The following is a 16,414-nucleotide window of genomic DNA, read 5'->3' on the forward strand; positions in this document are numbered from 1 at the left end:
TACAGTGCTGCACACATCTCAGACAGAACAGTGTAATATGGTGATTACAAACCTGTTATCAGCTGTTATTGATGCCAAACATCAGTTTCAGTAATATATGAGTTTAAGAAAGTGTAAATGATCGAGGTATCATTTTGGCAGCTAATGTGAAATCTATTAAATTTTGTTGCAGTTGGTGGTTTTTAGAAGTTTAGAAGTTTGTTTAACTTTCACATGTTAAGTCACATGACCTGGATTTTTCCGTAATATCTGATAGCTTTAAATAGTCCTTGTTGTGTAAACTGTAGTTTCCAGAAATCTTTGGATGCACACAGGGAATACACAGGGAAAAACAACAAGAAACAAATGGTCAAAGCTGCGCTTTGGTATTCCTAGACTGAAAAATAACAATATAATTTTAACAATAACATTTTTTTATAGTTGACAGCTGTATATTATCTAATTGCACCATTGTGACTGATTTCATTATTTTCAGTAATTGTCCAGAAGGCAATAGAACCCAGTCTCCACCTGAAGACGTTGGCTCCTTCTGCTGCTCCTCTCCAGTGGTCCAGCCCTGACCTTAGACTAAATAAAACAGGAGATAGAGTTCCGCCCACATATTCCAGTTGCCTCCAAAGGCACGCTACGCTGGGCATCGCTGGTCATGATACTTGTAATGTGAGCTGTGCTGCTCCCAAAGCTATGCCTGAGCTGCTGCTAGTGGTGTCACAGCCGCACGTGTTTGCTGATCACACATGACATTAAAAAAAAAACGCAGTAGCCATCTTGAAGAGGAAGAGGAAGGAGGGAACAGAAGTAATGTGGTGTGACCAGATGAGGATGAGAGATGCAGGTCATTAGCTGTGAAAAATGTAGCATCGGAGCCAAAAGGCAGAGACGAGGAACCGTGGAGTTTCACACAGCAAACCACGGCTTTTCTGGTTTTGTACATCTGGTGATTGATTTAATGACAGTAGATAGTAGTGGTGTGATTTGGTTGGTGGTGAATCATAGATCTTAGTTTGAGATAAAGGATAAGATCACATTCATATTGTTGTTACGATTCAAACTGAAAACCATCCGTTCGTCATGGGTGGGATTCAAACCCCTGAGTGTTGAGAGGAAATTTTCTCCCATTTGTTTTGGGTTTTTTTTTTCTGCCTCTGCTCTTCACTGCATCGGAATGTGACTGCTGACCTTTTGTACCATAGGTCAAGGGTTGCCTTTGAGGGTCACACTGTGTTGGTTCAATGATTTATTTTCACTCAGCAAATGTCGGTGCAATTTGTCATTGGCTGCAGAGGAACACAATCAAAGACAGGCGATGAGCTCGCAGCAGTGTTCCAGGCCTTTCCACTACTTGGACACAGCCCACGGTTTGACCCTCTGTTTGTGGAACATGAGCCGCTCTGTCCCTCTGATCCCTCTGACGTTCGAGTTGGTCAAAACACGTGCTGAAAAAAAACCACCCTAAAATAGCTTTCAAAAGTTCCCCGTTCACAGTGCTGTGAAACCACACGACCATGTTGACTTTTATACTGAGGAAAAGCGACCGACCTGTTGTCACAACATATATTTGGTTGATGTGGAGGTCTATCAGTCAAGTTCTGGTGACAACTGAACAGACAGCGGTTGATTACACGCAGAAACATAGATATTTGTGTATAATCAGCAAATGTGACTGTGGTAAAAATCTGATGACTGTTACTAAGAACGTAGAGGAAGTTGTATCTGATGAAAAACGTTCATAAACAAACATTAAAGTTAGGCAATAAATCAGTCATGGCAACAATAACTCATTGTATTTTAAAAGGTCCAAAACAAATAGTACAATAAACCATTTTAAAAAGCTGGAAGTTACAAACACACACACAGGTGTTATATATATATATATACATATATATATATATAATATTTTTTATATTGCACCCTATTTTTCTTTGTTGCAGAATTTCTGTCCATTTAAAGAGCCTAAAATCAGAGCTTTTTGTACGTTTGCAGTATATATATAAATATAAATAAAAGGCTAAAGTTTGTCATAAAAAACAACAACTTATAAATAATATAATATTATATAATATAATAATAAATGAACAAAGAAAATTTGCCTTTAGTTTTCAGACACTACAGTGTTGTTCTAAGCGTCACATTTCTTCTAGTGCACCCCTCCCCCACACCCCCACATCCCCCTGTGTTTTTTTTCCCCAATTTCCAACTTATTATAATTGTCATTTTTAATATTGCGGTGGGAGGAGAGGAAAAAAAAAAGGACTATCAAGTCAGATATCAGATTACGTCCCCCTGCTGGTTTCATAAGCCCTGTCAGGTCAGGGATAAATGCCCCCGGCTGTGCAGCCAGTTGACGGATGGATCACGTTGCATTATGAATGTTTCATTCATAAGCTGAGTGTCTGTGATAGAGGCTCTTTTCAGTTCTTAGGGCTCAGCGTGGGCCTGCAGCCAGCTCGCTCTCTCCCTCTCTCTCTCTCTCTCCCTCTCTCTCCCTCTCTCTCACTGTGGCTCAGGGATTATCCGTGGGACTCCTGGGGTCAAGACTTACCTGCGGGATATAAAAAGGAGACCTCTGCCTGTTATGTAAGTGGGCAACAAGATGTACTGGGAAAAATCATGTTGGGAGGTTGGGGGGGGGGTGTTGGTTCTGGTCTTCTCTCCTCACCTGCTGTGTCACATCGTCTTGAATGTAAGAGTTTTGCAGCTGTTTTTGCAGCTGTTTTGCGTTTTACTTCCCAGTTACTGTGAAATGACTGTTACTGTAGCCTGAACTACCTGAAGTGTCTCAACCTGAGGGGCAGATGTCTGAGGCTTTTATAGCCCATAAGGTGCTACGCTCGTCAGCTGTCTCTGCTGAAGTCGGCTTTATTTTGGTATGGATGCTGTAGGTGATGCCAGGCATTTTCTTCATATGAAACTGTGACAGGATCAGGTTTATTTTTATGTATTTATTTTCTTTTAAGAATAACGGACATGGCCATGAGGTCATGTTTATATAATGGACGTGGTTTAACACCGGTATCAGCAGAATATTTTGACATGTGTGGCATTAGTACCTGAGAGGGACAGTGTGTCCCTTGGTATTACCTGACCAGACTAAAGGTCGTGACCTCGATCACAGGCCATTTCTGCTCTGGTCTCAGACACACTCAGGGGGGCCTTAAACCAGTGACCACATACTGGTCCTGGACTCATGGAACGACCCGTGGTACAAAGTTGTCGTCAACCACGTGAACTGTAGAAGATGAGGTTTAAGGTTATGTAATGGCGTTATCAGAGGTCTGCCAACGGCAGCAGCAGCAGGTAAGAGTCTTAGTGGTTTAATTTGTAGGCTGTGATCTCAGCAGGGACACAAATAGTCGTGTTCTTAAGGCGACTGTTGACGGGGGTTGTTCAGGTTTGGACTGAAGCCGTTGTCCAGAAAACAGAGTTGATCGTTTCACGTTTTCGTGAGCGTGTGGCTGTAAATGGAACTCCACACAGTGATGTGCTGTGGACTGCACGTTGCTAGGCTACCTTAATTGTTGCATTCATGGTCTGTTGTGCTGTGGAAATTTTGAATTAATTGCCCATTGTGATGCACTCAGTTTCCCTCAGCACACCACAGACTGGGCCTCTCTGAGGATGTGTGTGTACCTCATGTGGCCCACGAGTCGCCAGTTGGATTGGCCACTCGTACCACATTACAGCTGTCTCTTTTATGCACCCTTGCGTTAGTGGTATCTATGGGGGGAAAAATGTAATTTGCTTCATCTTCCTCCTCCACAAACTGGTCTCTTTAGCTTCATCTCAACATTAGCTCGCAGCCATTAACCTCTGTCTAATTAGGAAGCGGACGAGCTGCCTGTGTGGCTGCTGACTTCAGTTCTGTTCCAGCAGCGTGGAGTGTTTAAACTGCCGTTAATCTCTCTCTCACCCGGGCATTCAAGTGAATTACAGGTAACAACAGGGAACTCGTTAGAGGACGGCAACACATGGCCAGAGCCCATTGTTTAGCCTGCTGTTAATTGAAGGATTATTGTTGGTTGTTTATCCCAACAGTTCAGGCAGCTGCAGTCTGCTGATAAGCTGATGGAAAAGACATTTCTACAGCAACAGACATGTAAGGTCTGTCAGTGTTGTCTGTTAATTCTCATTATGAAGTTATTTTGTGAGCAGAAGGGGCAGATTTCCAGTGTTGCACTGAAGCTGTCATGTTTCCTGTTACCTTTGAGCCACGGTGACTCAGACGACCAGTGTGTGGACGCCATTCACCATTTTACATTTACTGCATCTCCACCACTGTATACAGTATACCACAAATACTTTTACGTTTTTTTGTTTTTTACATACAGTATACCACAAATACTTTTACGTTTGGTTTTTACACCTGTATACAGTATACCACAAATACTTTTGTTTGTTTGGTTTTTACATCTGACACGTTAAAAAAAAAATGTACGTAAGTCATTGTTTTTCAACCTTTGGTTCGAGAGCCGATGTAGGGTCACCTCAAATTCAAATGTGGTCGCCTGAAATGTCTTTTTTTTTAATTACCCAGTAAAATGATTTGTTGTTGTTGTTTATGAGTTTTTTGACTACTGGCTAAATGTAGTCAGTAGGTTTCATGAGGTTATCCTTTTTTTACTCTGTATGATTTCCCTTCAAACACTCTGTGAGGAACGGTACACATGGACTTCCTTCCTGCCGTACTTCGCCATGACCTGAGTTGACATCGTGTGTTTGATCTGTGGTTTGTTTTGTTGTTTTACCTCAGCTACCGCTCACTGCACTTTCTTTCTCTGCTCTGAGGCCTGGAGAGAGAGAGAGTGTGCAGCAGTGAAACTCAGCAGAGAGATGGCTTTGTGGTGTTTCCTGTAAATCACACCAGTACATCAGCTCGTTTGTTACTCTCTGCCGTCGACTGTGTAACTGCCATGACAACTCTATCAAACCCCAGGATGTAGATTATTGGTGTCGAGGCATCACTGCCTCCGCAGCTGCATGTGCAGAGATGCACACGCAGCTGAAGTTGACAGGTACGGGGTTATCAGTGGCACATGTTTGTGTGTGTGTGTGTGTGTGCCCTGCTCTGCATGTGCAGGTTAGGTTGTGCATCTGTGGTGTGTTTTTGCACGCTGAAGCTCTCCGTCGTCATGGTGCAGCATATGCACGGGAAATAACCAGACCAAATTTGTAGGTGTTTTGGTCTGACATTCAGTGTCATGGTTTTTACAACAACAACAAATAAATATATAAAGATTTAACCTGAAATAAAGACAAAAATGTCCTCTTTGGTTTTTCATGGTTCATTTTAATTTCAGTGAAGTGCTGATGTTTGAGAAAAGGTCAACACTTAATAGTAAGAGCAAGAGTGACTATTGTTGCTGCTGGAACAGTTCTGATTATTAAAGAGCATAGATGGTTCTCAGAATAAAGTGAGTCAACATACTGTCCATTTACATTTATAAAAAAATACTTTTCACTCATATCACTCAAGTTTTTTTTCCTTCTGTCCTTCTTTTCCACCTCCTCAGTGTAAAGCACCGCCATCCTCACAACCACCACCACCACCTCCACCACCACCACCACCCGACAGAAGCTGCAGCCATGGGCAAACAGAACAGCAAGCTCCGCCCCGACGTCATGCAGGACCTGGTGGAGAACACGGACTTCACCGAGCCCGAGATCACCGAGTGGTACAAGGGCTTCCTGAGGGACTGCCCCAGCGGCGCGCTGTCCATGGAGGAGTTCAAGAAGATCTACGCCAACTTCTTCCCTTACGGAGACGCCTCCAAGTTTGCCGAGCATGTCTTCCGCACCTTCGACGCCAACGGAGACGGAACCATCGACTTCAGGGAGTTCATTATTGCTCTGAGTGTGACGTCACGCGGCCGACTGGACCAGAAGCTGAAGTGGGCTTTCAGTATGTACGACCTGGACGGGAATGGATACATTAGCAGGGCAGAGATGCTGGAGATCGTAACGGTGAGTCTCCCTGGGTGATGGGGGTTCTTTCTGCTCCTCCAGCAAAGAATTGAAAGCTTTAATATTCACATGTATTTTACTGGAGGAATGAAAATGAGTCTAGTGTTTCTAACGTCTCTGCCTCTGTTTCAGGCCATTTACAAGATGGTGTCCTCCGTGATGAAGATGCCCGAGGACGAGTCCACACCTGAGAAACGCACAGACAAGATCTTTAGGCAAATGGACACAAATCGAGACGGTAAGACTTCAGCCCGATCCCTAGTGGCCTTGACGTAAAAAAGCGTAGTCTTTAAAGCCTAGAGTTTAAAAAAGATGGAAACAACAGAAAGAAAATGTTCAGGTCGTGGTTTCTCCACCTTGGGTTCACAACAATCCTGGGATTAAACGACTGCCATGGGTTAAATTACTGCAGTGTTGGATGTAGAAGAAATATAAATTGCACATCATTCTGGTGGGGGGGGTACTTCAGGGTCTGTGCAACGAAAAGTGGTGTAATAACAGTGCTGTGAGTACAGCGATGAGAACATTTGGTCCAAACTGGATTGAAAAATCCTTCTTTTCTCTGCGTGACTCGCTCAATATATCATTACAAGTGCAATGAAACACGAACCAGTTCCTTACATCACGTGCGCGCGTCTAACTCGTAACCACTGCAGCCGGAGGGCGCCGTAGCCCACAACAGCTCTAGGTACGAGAAGGTGCTACGAGCACATGAGCTAAGCTGCTGTGGATTTCTGTGGAGTCACCGACGTTGGAGCCTCACCCTTTTTGAACCCATCTCCTCCCTCCCCCCTGTGACCGGACCACACTTTTCAAAATCTAAACCTCAGTTGGAATCTGAAAAGGTACGTGACAGTTATGACCGTGGTTGACATGTGCACTGGTGGGTGAGCTGCAAGGAAATGGTTTCTGTGGGATTGCACTGGTAATGATGTGTTTAGGGATGTGACGAGGAGAGGATGAAAATCACCAATGTTCCTTTAATGTCTCTGTACTTCTCACTGACTTTTTTTTTTGTCTCTGTACTTCTCACTGACTTTTTTTCCCCGGATCTCCTTTTAATTTTTTTTTAAAAAGAGCTGGAGTTTCTGTGTAGTAAAAGATCAATTATATATTTTTATTTCACTCTGTACTGTGACCTTTACACTGATGATGATGAAGTTCTCCTCTCTAACCTGAATCCACAGGTAAACTGTCTCTTGAAGAGTTCGTGGAGGGAGCGAAGAACGACCCGTCCATCGTGCGGCTGCTCCAGTGTGACCCCAGCAGCGCCGGGCAGTAGAACTGGACTTTTTCTTTTTTTTCTAGTTAATTCAAATTACACTCTCCGTTATTAATTTAAACAGATCCTCAGAATCCACGGACACCCAGGGGTCAGAGAGGGCTCGTCATGCCACACCCACACCCACACAAACGCACAGCATTGGTCAGTTCAAAGTGAAGACACCACTCAGTAGTGCTGCACACGTTTGTGCTCCAAGGTGAATAGTAGTGGACGGCGTGGGCCGTAGACGGTACACAACTCCCATCAAGGACTTTTGGGTCAGAACATTCATGAGGTTCTGAGTCTGATCCAGGTCTGCTGTGTTATTCTTTGTATTTCTTTTATTCTTAGACGTATTATTCCTCTTTTAAAAGGGAGTGAAAACTGAAGAGATTTTTTTTTTTAAGTATTATACTCCAACTTTAACACTGGATGTTATGAAGAACGGCTCACATTACAGCCCGGGAAAAAAAGTGTAGTTTATCGGATGAAAAACTGTATTTTTGTTCTTTTTTTTATCAAAAAAAAGTCAAAGTTATTTTAAATGTATATTTCGGAGAAATGTTACAAAAAAAAAAAAAGTCTGACTACAGATGATGTCATCATCTGTTCAAGCGTTTTAGTTTTTTTTTTACATTTCCCTTCAACAGAAGTTTGACATGTTGACATATGCATAAAGAATAGAAGCTGTGACTCTCCCTCTTTTTTAACGTTGTGTTTCAACGAACGTAAAAAACAAAGTGGAGGCAGTTAGATATGAATATATATATATGTAGAGTGTGCATATATATTCTCTTGCCGTGTGAAAACACTGTGGATGCAGTGGAAAAAGATTCACTCTAAAGGCGAAAAACAAAATCATAAATTATTGAACTGTCCAGGTAAACATTTTTTTTTCTTTGACTGTTTGTACAGTGTATTCACTCATATTTATGATAGAAACATGACGACGTTTTTTTTTTTAATCCTGAGAGGACCACTGGTAGTGCTATTGTATTCTTTTCCTTGATTGTCACCTGCTACGTTTAGTGGGAGCAGCATCTTTTAACAAAGGAAGTAGTGTCAGATTTCACTTTTTACTCCGATACTCCACCCCCTCCCTCCCTCTTCACCTCACCCGTCACTGCTGTCTTCAGATTTAAACAGAAGCTTTTTTCATGAGCCGTGTTGTTTCCAGTAAAACATCTGGAAAAACACAGCTTCAAAACCACTACAGAGAATCTGTGTCATTTTAAACCTGAAGTCAACGAAACAGAATTTATTGCAAAGACGTTTGGACATAAATAAATCAGTCCTCGCCAAATTAAATTCCTTTTGTTTGTTAAGCGATCCTAGTTCTGCTTGAAATTGCGTGGGTTTTGGTCCAGTATTGGAGTTGGACATTAATGTGGAGCGTAGATTCACCTCCTCCCTCCTGCTAAATCTGAAACGTTGTCTGAAAATTCTACCGCGACAGTAGCCGTTGGACAAAGTCATTGCAACTGTAACGACAAAGGGTTAGGACTTAGTGACATTTCTGCTGTTTCCAGACTGTTGAACTGACAGACGCTGCTGTGAAATCCTCAGATGAAGTTCCCACCCTCACAGGTGGATTAATATGAGCTTATTAGGACAAAGAAGTCGTGACGAATGCTGTGGGTTTCTGCACATTTCAAGTAGGTGACGTGGGACGTCCGTCCCTGGCATCACTTCATTAGCATCTCGTGGTCAAGTGCCAAATGTAGATGAAGCAGTGGACGAAGGAACACAGTATTAAAGCCGTCTGGACCTGACGAACAAAAGTGACACACATTTGTCATGGTATCATTTTTGTAGATTTTGTATTGTCAACCTGCATCATTGTGTTCTGTGTAGGAATTCCATTTTGTTGTTGAAATAAAGGCAAAATGGGAGACGGGAGTGGCTGACTCAGGGTCTTTGAGTCTGGATTGAAAACAAATGAATACATTAAACAAATATATGTGTATAGATATATACATGTGCATACAGTATATATTTATAAATGTATATATGCATATATATATATACATATATATATATATATATGAGATGATAGTTCTCAGCCCTGAGAATTAAACCACACCTGTTCCTCTGTATTGACTTTTCTTTACGGTGTTATTTATTTAAAACCCTACAAATAGAAATGTTTGGCTACGTCTGGACATGTACACAAAGATAAAACCCTTTAAAATCTCACTGCTGACGCAGAGGTGGCGTTACTGAAATGACAGGTTATTGAAATGTTAGGAAATGCATCACATTCCATCATTAATAAATAATAATACATTTAAAGTTAAACAACGACAAAATGAAGACATGCAAAAAGAAATGACTGAAGACCAACTCATACAAACTGCAGCTACTCACAGGAAGTTCATCGAACATTTTTCTGAGGCTACTCCACATTTGATTTGGCAAAATACATAAAAAAAACAAACCTCACTGTACAGACTGGGAATTAACATTAACGTTATTTATACAATAAAAACATTTAGAAGAAATAACGGAGGCCGTGGATCTGTACCGTAAACCACAGGAGTTTCACAGAAATGTCCTTTTTTTTTTTAAAAAAAAAAAAAGAAAATTGTATACAATTGTCCTGCACAGGAAATACATCTTGCTTCATTGTGTAACAGTGTCAAAGAAAGACCAGGAGGGTCAGAGGTCACCAGTCTCACATCCAGCTTATCTCCAGTCCATAGCAGCCCAGTAGATTCCAGTCCCCCCAGTCAGTCACAGTTTGCATATATTTATTTTTTATTTTTTTCTTTGAATCCTGCAGTCCTTTGGCTCTGCTGACGAGACGTCAGATCTCCGTCAGCGTGATCTTGTAGGCGTCTGTGTGGCTCTCGATGTTCAGGATGAAGGTGTCTTCGTTGGAGTAGTGCTCGATGATGTTGTCGTCCATGTTTACCAGAATCCTGACGCACAACAAAAACGAGTTGTTAATAAGGGGAGTCAAAATGTCCACCCCTTACTTCACTCCCTTTTCTGCACTCACCCCTTTTTACTCTTCTTGTACACTTTGGTTATTCTCTCCGTCTGCACGCCGTACTTCTCTGATATCTAAACGGGAAAGACAGACCGTCAGTTGTCGCTCTGCTCCTCTCAGCACTGACTGTAGTGACGTGCGGGCAGAGACGTGGACTCACCGCGTCTATCAGTCCTCTGAGGGTGGGAGACTTCAGCATCAGGGCGTCAAACACCTCGTCCGACTCTTTCCTCACGTACAACAGCACTGCAGGGAAAACAGGCGGCGTCAGGGTTAGAGATAAGAACATTTAGTGTACGTTACACACACACATATATATAAATATATTCTGGCACATACAGATCATTTACCAGTAAATAGTGCATATCAGAAGGTGTTGCTAACAGTATGGTTTTTTTTTTAAATATACTTTAAAAGAAACAAATAATGTGTTGTCAAATGTGTTGGTAAAAAACAGAGAGACAGCAGGGAGGGGCTGTCACCTCCTACCTCTCTTGTGCGTCTCCTCTTTGATCTGTTTGTGAGGCGACGGACACAAATCTTCTTCTGACGCCCTGAACATCCTCTTCACCAACACTCCGCTGAGAACGCACAGAAATCCAGGTTCACTGACGGTTTCAAGCACTTTTTTATCAATATCTTTGTAATTGTGGTAAAACTATATTTGTTGGAGGATTTGAAGTACTTTCAAACACCTGTATGGACACCACACACACACACACACACACACACTCATAGGTGCTGTGTTCTCTTTGCATGCGTGGACACATAAATGTTCCTCCTGTGAATGCGCTCCATGTTTGTAGCTCAGCTGATTTGCATCGTTCATATTTTCTGCTGTGGATGAGAACCAGGAGACTTCCTCCTGACGCACACTCACCCTTCTCTCTCTATTTCCTCTGTGTTGAACGTGAACACCTGGAAGTGAAACACATTCAATGTAAAATCGCTCATTTTTTCATTATATTGGTGAAAATGACAGGAGATTTGGATTTATACTTTTTGGAGTTTAAAACACAAAATAATCACTTGGCAGCATATTTTAGGACCTAATCTTGCATTTTAAGGCATTTTGGGGACTTTTTATTTTTTTGGATTTTTTCACGGTGGTAAGGCTATAGTAAGGCATGTTTTGGGTGATTTTTCAAATATTCAAATAAAATATTTTTTGGAGTTTAGAACACAAAATAATCACTTGGCAGCATATTTTAGGACCTAATCTTGCATTTTAAGGCATTTTGGGGACTTTTTATTTTTATCGAAATTTTCACGACGGTAAGGCTATATAGTAAGGCGTGTTTTGGGGGATTTTTCAAATATTCAAATAAAATATTTTTTGGAATTTTAAACACAAAATATTCACCTGGCAGCATGTTTTAGGACCAAATCTTGCATTTTAAGGCATTTTGGGGACTTTTTATTTTTTTGGATTTTTTCACGATGGTAAGGCTATATAGTAAGGCGTGTTTTGGGTGATATTTGGAATATTCATATAAAATATGTTTTGGAGTTTAAAACACAAAATAATCACTTGGCAGCATATTTTAGGACCTAATCTTGCATTTTAGGGCATTTCGGGGACTTTTTATTTTTATCGATATTTTCACGGTGGTAAGGCTATAGTAAGGCATGTTTTGGGTGATTTTTGAAATATTCATAAAAAATACTTTTTGGAGTTTAAAACGCAAAATAATCACTTGGCAGCATGTTTTAGGACCTAATCTTGCATTTTAAGGCATTTTGGGGACTTTTTATTTTTTTGGATTTTTTCACGATGGTAAGGCTATAGTAAGGCGTGTTTTGGGGGGGTTTTTAAATATTCATAAAAAAAACTTTTTGGAGTTTAAAACACAAAATATTCACCTGGCAGCATGTTTTAGGACCAAATCTTGCATTTTAAGGCATTTTGGGGACTTTTTATTTTTTTGGATTTTTTCACGATGGTAGGGCTATAGTAAGGCGTGTTTTGGGTGATATTTGGAATATTCATATAAAATATGTTTTGGAGTTTAAAACACAAAATAATCACTTGGCAGCATGTTTTAGGACCTATTCTTGCATTTTAAGGCATTTCGGGACTTTTTATTTTTTTGGATTTTTTCACGATGGTAGGGCTATAGTAAGGCGTGTTTTTGGGGGTTTTTTAAATATTCAAATAAAATATTTTTTGGAGTTTAGAACACAAAATAATCACTTGGCAGCATATTTTAGGACCTAATCTTGCATTTTAGTGCATTTCGGGGACTTTTTATTTTTATCGATATTTTCACGATGGTAAGGCTATAGTAAGGCATGTTTTGGGTGGTTTTTGAAATATTCAAATAAAATATTTTTTGGAATTTTAAACACAAAATATTCACCTGGCAGCATGTTTTAGGACCAAATCTTGCATTTTAAGGCATTTCGGGGACTTTTTATTTTTTTGGATTTTTTCACGACGGTAAGGCTATAGTAAGGCGTGTTTTGGGTGATTTTTGAAATATTCATAAAAAATACTTTTTGGAGTTTTAAACACAAAATATTCACCTGGCAGCATGTTTTAGGACCAAATCTTGCATTTTAAGGCATTTTGGGGACTTTTTATTTTTTTGGATTTTTTCACGATGGTAGGGCTATAGTAAGGCGTGTTTTGGGTGATATTTGGAATATTCATATAAAATATGTTTTGGAGTTTAAAACACAAAATATTCACCTGGCAGCATGTTTTAGGACCTAATCTTGCATTTTAGTGCATTTCGGGGACTTTTTATTTTTATCGATATTTTCACGACGGTAAGGCTATATAGTAAGGCGTGTTTTGGGTGGGTTTTGAAATATTCATAAAAAATACTTTTTGGAGTTTAAAACGCAAAATAATCACTTGGCAGCATATTTTAGGACCTAATCTTGCATTTTAAGGCATTTCGGGACTTTTTATTTTTTTGGATTTTTTCACGATGGTAAGGCTATATAGTAAGGCGTGTTTTGGGGGGGTTTTTAAATATTCATAAAAAAAACTTTTTGGAGTTTAAAACACAAAATATTCACTTGGCAGCATGTTTTAGGACCTAATCTTGCATTTTAAGGCATTTCGGGACTTTTTATTTTTTTGGATTTTTTCAGGATGGTAAGGCTATAGGAAGGCGTGTTTTGGGTGATTTTTGGAATATTCATATAAAATATTTTTTGGAGTTTAGAACACAAAATAATCACTTGGCAGCATATTTTAGGACCTAATCTTGCATTTTAGGGCATTTCGGGGACTTTTTATTTTTTTGGATTTTTTCACGATGGTAGGGCTATAGTAAGGCGTGTTTTGGGTGATTTTTCAAATATTCATATAAAATACTTTTTGGAGTTTAAAACGCAAAATAATCACTTGGCAGCATATTTTAGGACCTAATCTTGCATTTTAGTGCATTTCGGGGACTTTTTATTTTTTTGGATTTTTTCACGACGGTAAGGCTATAGTAAGGCGTGTTTTGGGTGATATTTGGAATATTCATATAAAATATGTTTTGGAGTTTAAAACACAAAATAATCACTTGGCAGCATATTTTAGGACCTAATCTTGCATTTTAGTGCATTTCGGGGACTTTTTATTTTTTTGGATTTTTTCAGGATGGTAAGGCTATAGTAAGGCATGTTTTGGGTGGTTTTTGAAATATTCAAATAAAATATTTTTTGGAGTTTAGAACACAAAATAATCACTTGGCAGCATATTTTAGGACCTAATCTTGCATTTTAGTGCATTTCGGGGACTTTTTATTTTTATCGATATTTTCACGGTGGTAAGGCTATAGTAAGACGTGTTTTGGGTGGTTTTTGAAATATTCATAAAAAATACTTTTTGGAGTTTAAAACGCAAAATAATCACTTGGCAGCATGTTTTAGGACCTATTCTTGCATTTTAAGGCATTTCGGGACTTTTTATTTTTTTGGATTTTTTCACGGTGGTAAGGCTATAGTAAGACGTGTTTTGGGTGGTTTTTGAAATATTTATAAAAAATACTTTTTGGAGTTTAAAACACAAAAGATGTTGGAGAGGGTCTCGTACCTGTCCAGCCCTCTGTAGGTTTCCAAAGTGGACATCAGGGATAAACAGGACGGGCTGAGCCTCCAGGTCTGTCATTGTTTTGAAGTAGGTGGTGTCGGCCTTTTTAGGAACTGTTATGACACCTACACTACCATCCTTTCCTGGAAATAAAGAGAACAAAGTTGATTGTTGATTTAAAATAAAGAAACAGTACCTTTAAATACTAAGAAGACCAAAAACTAAGAATCAGTTCTAATAAAAACATATTTCTGAAAGTCTACGCTCTGTTGTGACAACTCAAACCTTTTGACTTCTTTCGGAACAGTTTCCTCTCCTCGTCCCTGATTTTTCTCTCGGCACCCTGTGAACCAAACAGAACAGATGTAAATAAAAAGATAAACGAACGAAGAAAAATGACTTGTACACTCTACCCTGTCACTGTGCACAACTGACCACTAGGGGGAGACCTAGCTTAATTAGTTAACGTATTAAAAACTCATTTATATTTGAACACAAGTTCTTAAACTCATACTTAAAGGTCCCAGTGCTTCATACATTAACACCTACATAACTCATACTTAAAGGTCCCAGTGCTTCCGCGATACATTAACACCTACAGAATTATATATTTAATCAGATTCAAAGAAATTTAATACTTTAATTCCATCATTGAATGAATTTTTATGGTTCCTCTGGCAATCGAACCTAGGACTAACAGGCCCTTTGCATGAATCTAATATAATTAAATTATACGAGAGCCAACGTTATTTATGAAAAAAATAAATATATATATTTTTCATGTTGAAAAATATATTTTAAAGTATAAAGGATTAGAAACAACTTCTTATGTGAGTGATTTTTTTTAACTGACCTTGTCACAGAAGACCTTGATCTGTGAGTATGCCCTGTGCAGTGGTTTGTTGCTACGGTTGTTGTAGCTGTAGGTGTCGATCTGGATCATTAGGGGGAGCCCTTTCACACCTTTCTGAGAGGAGAAGTCTGTGCTCAGACAGTTGACGGTGATAAAAATCTAAAAACGGGCACAAAGATTACATTGGGTTATTTTTTTTTTCTTTCACCCGTTAATGTCAGTTTATTGGGAGTGAAAAAAATATTGTTGCTGAATATTAATGCCTTCCTTGAAAACAAAACAGAAACGACAACACAGACCTGTGAGGTTTTCATTAACCACAAAATGCTGTTAACTGCAGCAGCCTCATTACAGTGTCTGGGCCCCTGAGGGCTGTAGTGTTTAATGTTGAAACCACGGCTTTTTGCTGATTTGCTTTCATTCACAGATTCTCATGTTTTTTGTCCAATTTTTAAATGCACACTGTCCTGTTCTAGGCCCCTCTTTAGTCCTTTACTTTACAAATATGTAGCCAAAATAGAAATAAAAATAATCCAACAGACTTAAATGTTATATTGCCAAAACCCATACAAAAAATCTAAAAAAAAAAACCTCTTCAAGAAGAATCAGAACGTTAATAAAGTCATGGAATTTACTCAAGAAAAATGCTAACAGCTAGCCTAGAACACTGTTCATAAATAACAATACAACCATCAAACAGGCTGAAGTATCTGTTTTCAAGTGTCCTATTTATTAAGTTCACGTCTCTGTATGATTTCCAGGTTTAATAGTTCAAGTTTCACCGTCGACTGTTAGCGATAACTACAGAATCAGTAGAACCACTGAGCTAACTGGCCGCTGCGCCGCTGCCTGCTCTGTGGCAATTATAATCCCTTCATATAAAAGAAGGAGAGAAAAAGAAACGAGAGACGGAAAGAAGGAGTTAATATTAACAGAGAGAGAAGTGTGTGTGGCTGGATTATCTCCAGCAATGTCTTTGTCCCTGGGCTGCTAACAGAATACACACACATAGACATACAAACACTGACTCACACACACAAACACACAGAGAGTGACTCGCATTCACACAGAAATGAGGGCAAAACAAACAACAGAGGGTGGGGACAGGGATCGGTGTGGTGCACTGGCCCTCGGGGGCCTACGGAGTTCAAACAGCGCCACGGCTCCATTTAAGGAGTGGCCACAAAGGAGCGAGACAAAGAGGACAAACAGAAGTACGGCAGTACGAAACACTGCGTCAATCGGCTGGACAATCAACGGCCAGAGATTTCGAGGCTACGGAAACTTCAGATTTCCACTTCTGCAGATGTT

General features: G+C 39.8%; 2 protein-coding genes across 3 annotated transcripts in view; one reads left to right on the plus strand and one right to left on the minus strand.

The window, feature by feature from the left end:
- ncaldb (neurocalcin delta b) overlaps positions 1–9,124 on the plus strand; it is an 18,243-nt gene extending 9,119 nt beyond the window's left edge. For both annotated transcript variants that reach the window (XM_008331509.3, XM_008331508.3), the window contains exons 2-4: positions 5,511–5,961; positions 6,094–6,199; positions 7,149–9,124. In XM_008331509.3, coding sequence (XP_008329731.1) covers positions 5,584–5,961; positions 6,094–6,199; positions 7,149–7,243 — 579 coding nt within the window. In that variant the 5' untranslated portion in view covers positions 5,511–5,583 and the 3' untranslated portion in view covers positions 7,244–9,124. The remainder of the gene's footprint in view (positions 1–5,510; positions 5,962–6,093; positions 6,200–7,148) is intronic.
- A 673-nt stretch (positions 9,125–9,797) lies between these two features.
- Positions 9,798–16,414, minus strand: part of grhl2b (grainyhead-like transcription factor 2b) — a 16,265-nt gene continuing 9,648 nt past the window's right edge. Inside the window, exons 9-16 of the mRNA XM_008331503.2 lie at positions 15,104–15,262; positions 14,536–14,593; positions 14,254–14,393; positions 11,098–11,135; positions 10,707–10,798; positions 10,378–10,463; positions 10,227–10,291; positions 9,798–10,146 (exon numbers count right to left, since the gene is read on the minus strand). Coding sequence (XP_008329725.1) covers positions 10,032–10,146; positions 10,227–10,291; positions 10,378–10,463; positions 10,707–10,798; positions 11,098–11,135; positions 14,254–14,393; positions 14,536–14,593; positions 15,104–15,262 — 753 coding nt within the window. The 3' untranslated portion in view covers positions 9,798–10,031. The remainder of the gene's footprint in view (positions 10,147–10,226; positions 10,292–10,377; positions 10,464–10,706; positions 10,799–11,097; positions 11,136–14,253; positions 14,394–14,535; positions 14,594–15,103; positions 15,263–16,414) is intronic.

This window comes from Cynoglossus semilaevis, chromosome 18 (assembly GCF_000523025.1).
Source record: "Cynoglossus semilaevis isolate Cse_v1.0 chromosome 18, Cse_v1.0, whole genome shotgun sequence".
NCBI classification, from domain to species: domain Eukaryota; kingdom Metazoa; phylum Chordata; class Actinopteri; order Pleuronectiformes; family Cynoglossidae; genus Cynoglossus; species Cynoglossus semilaevis.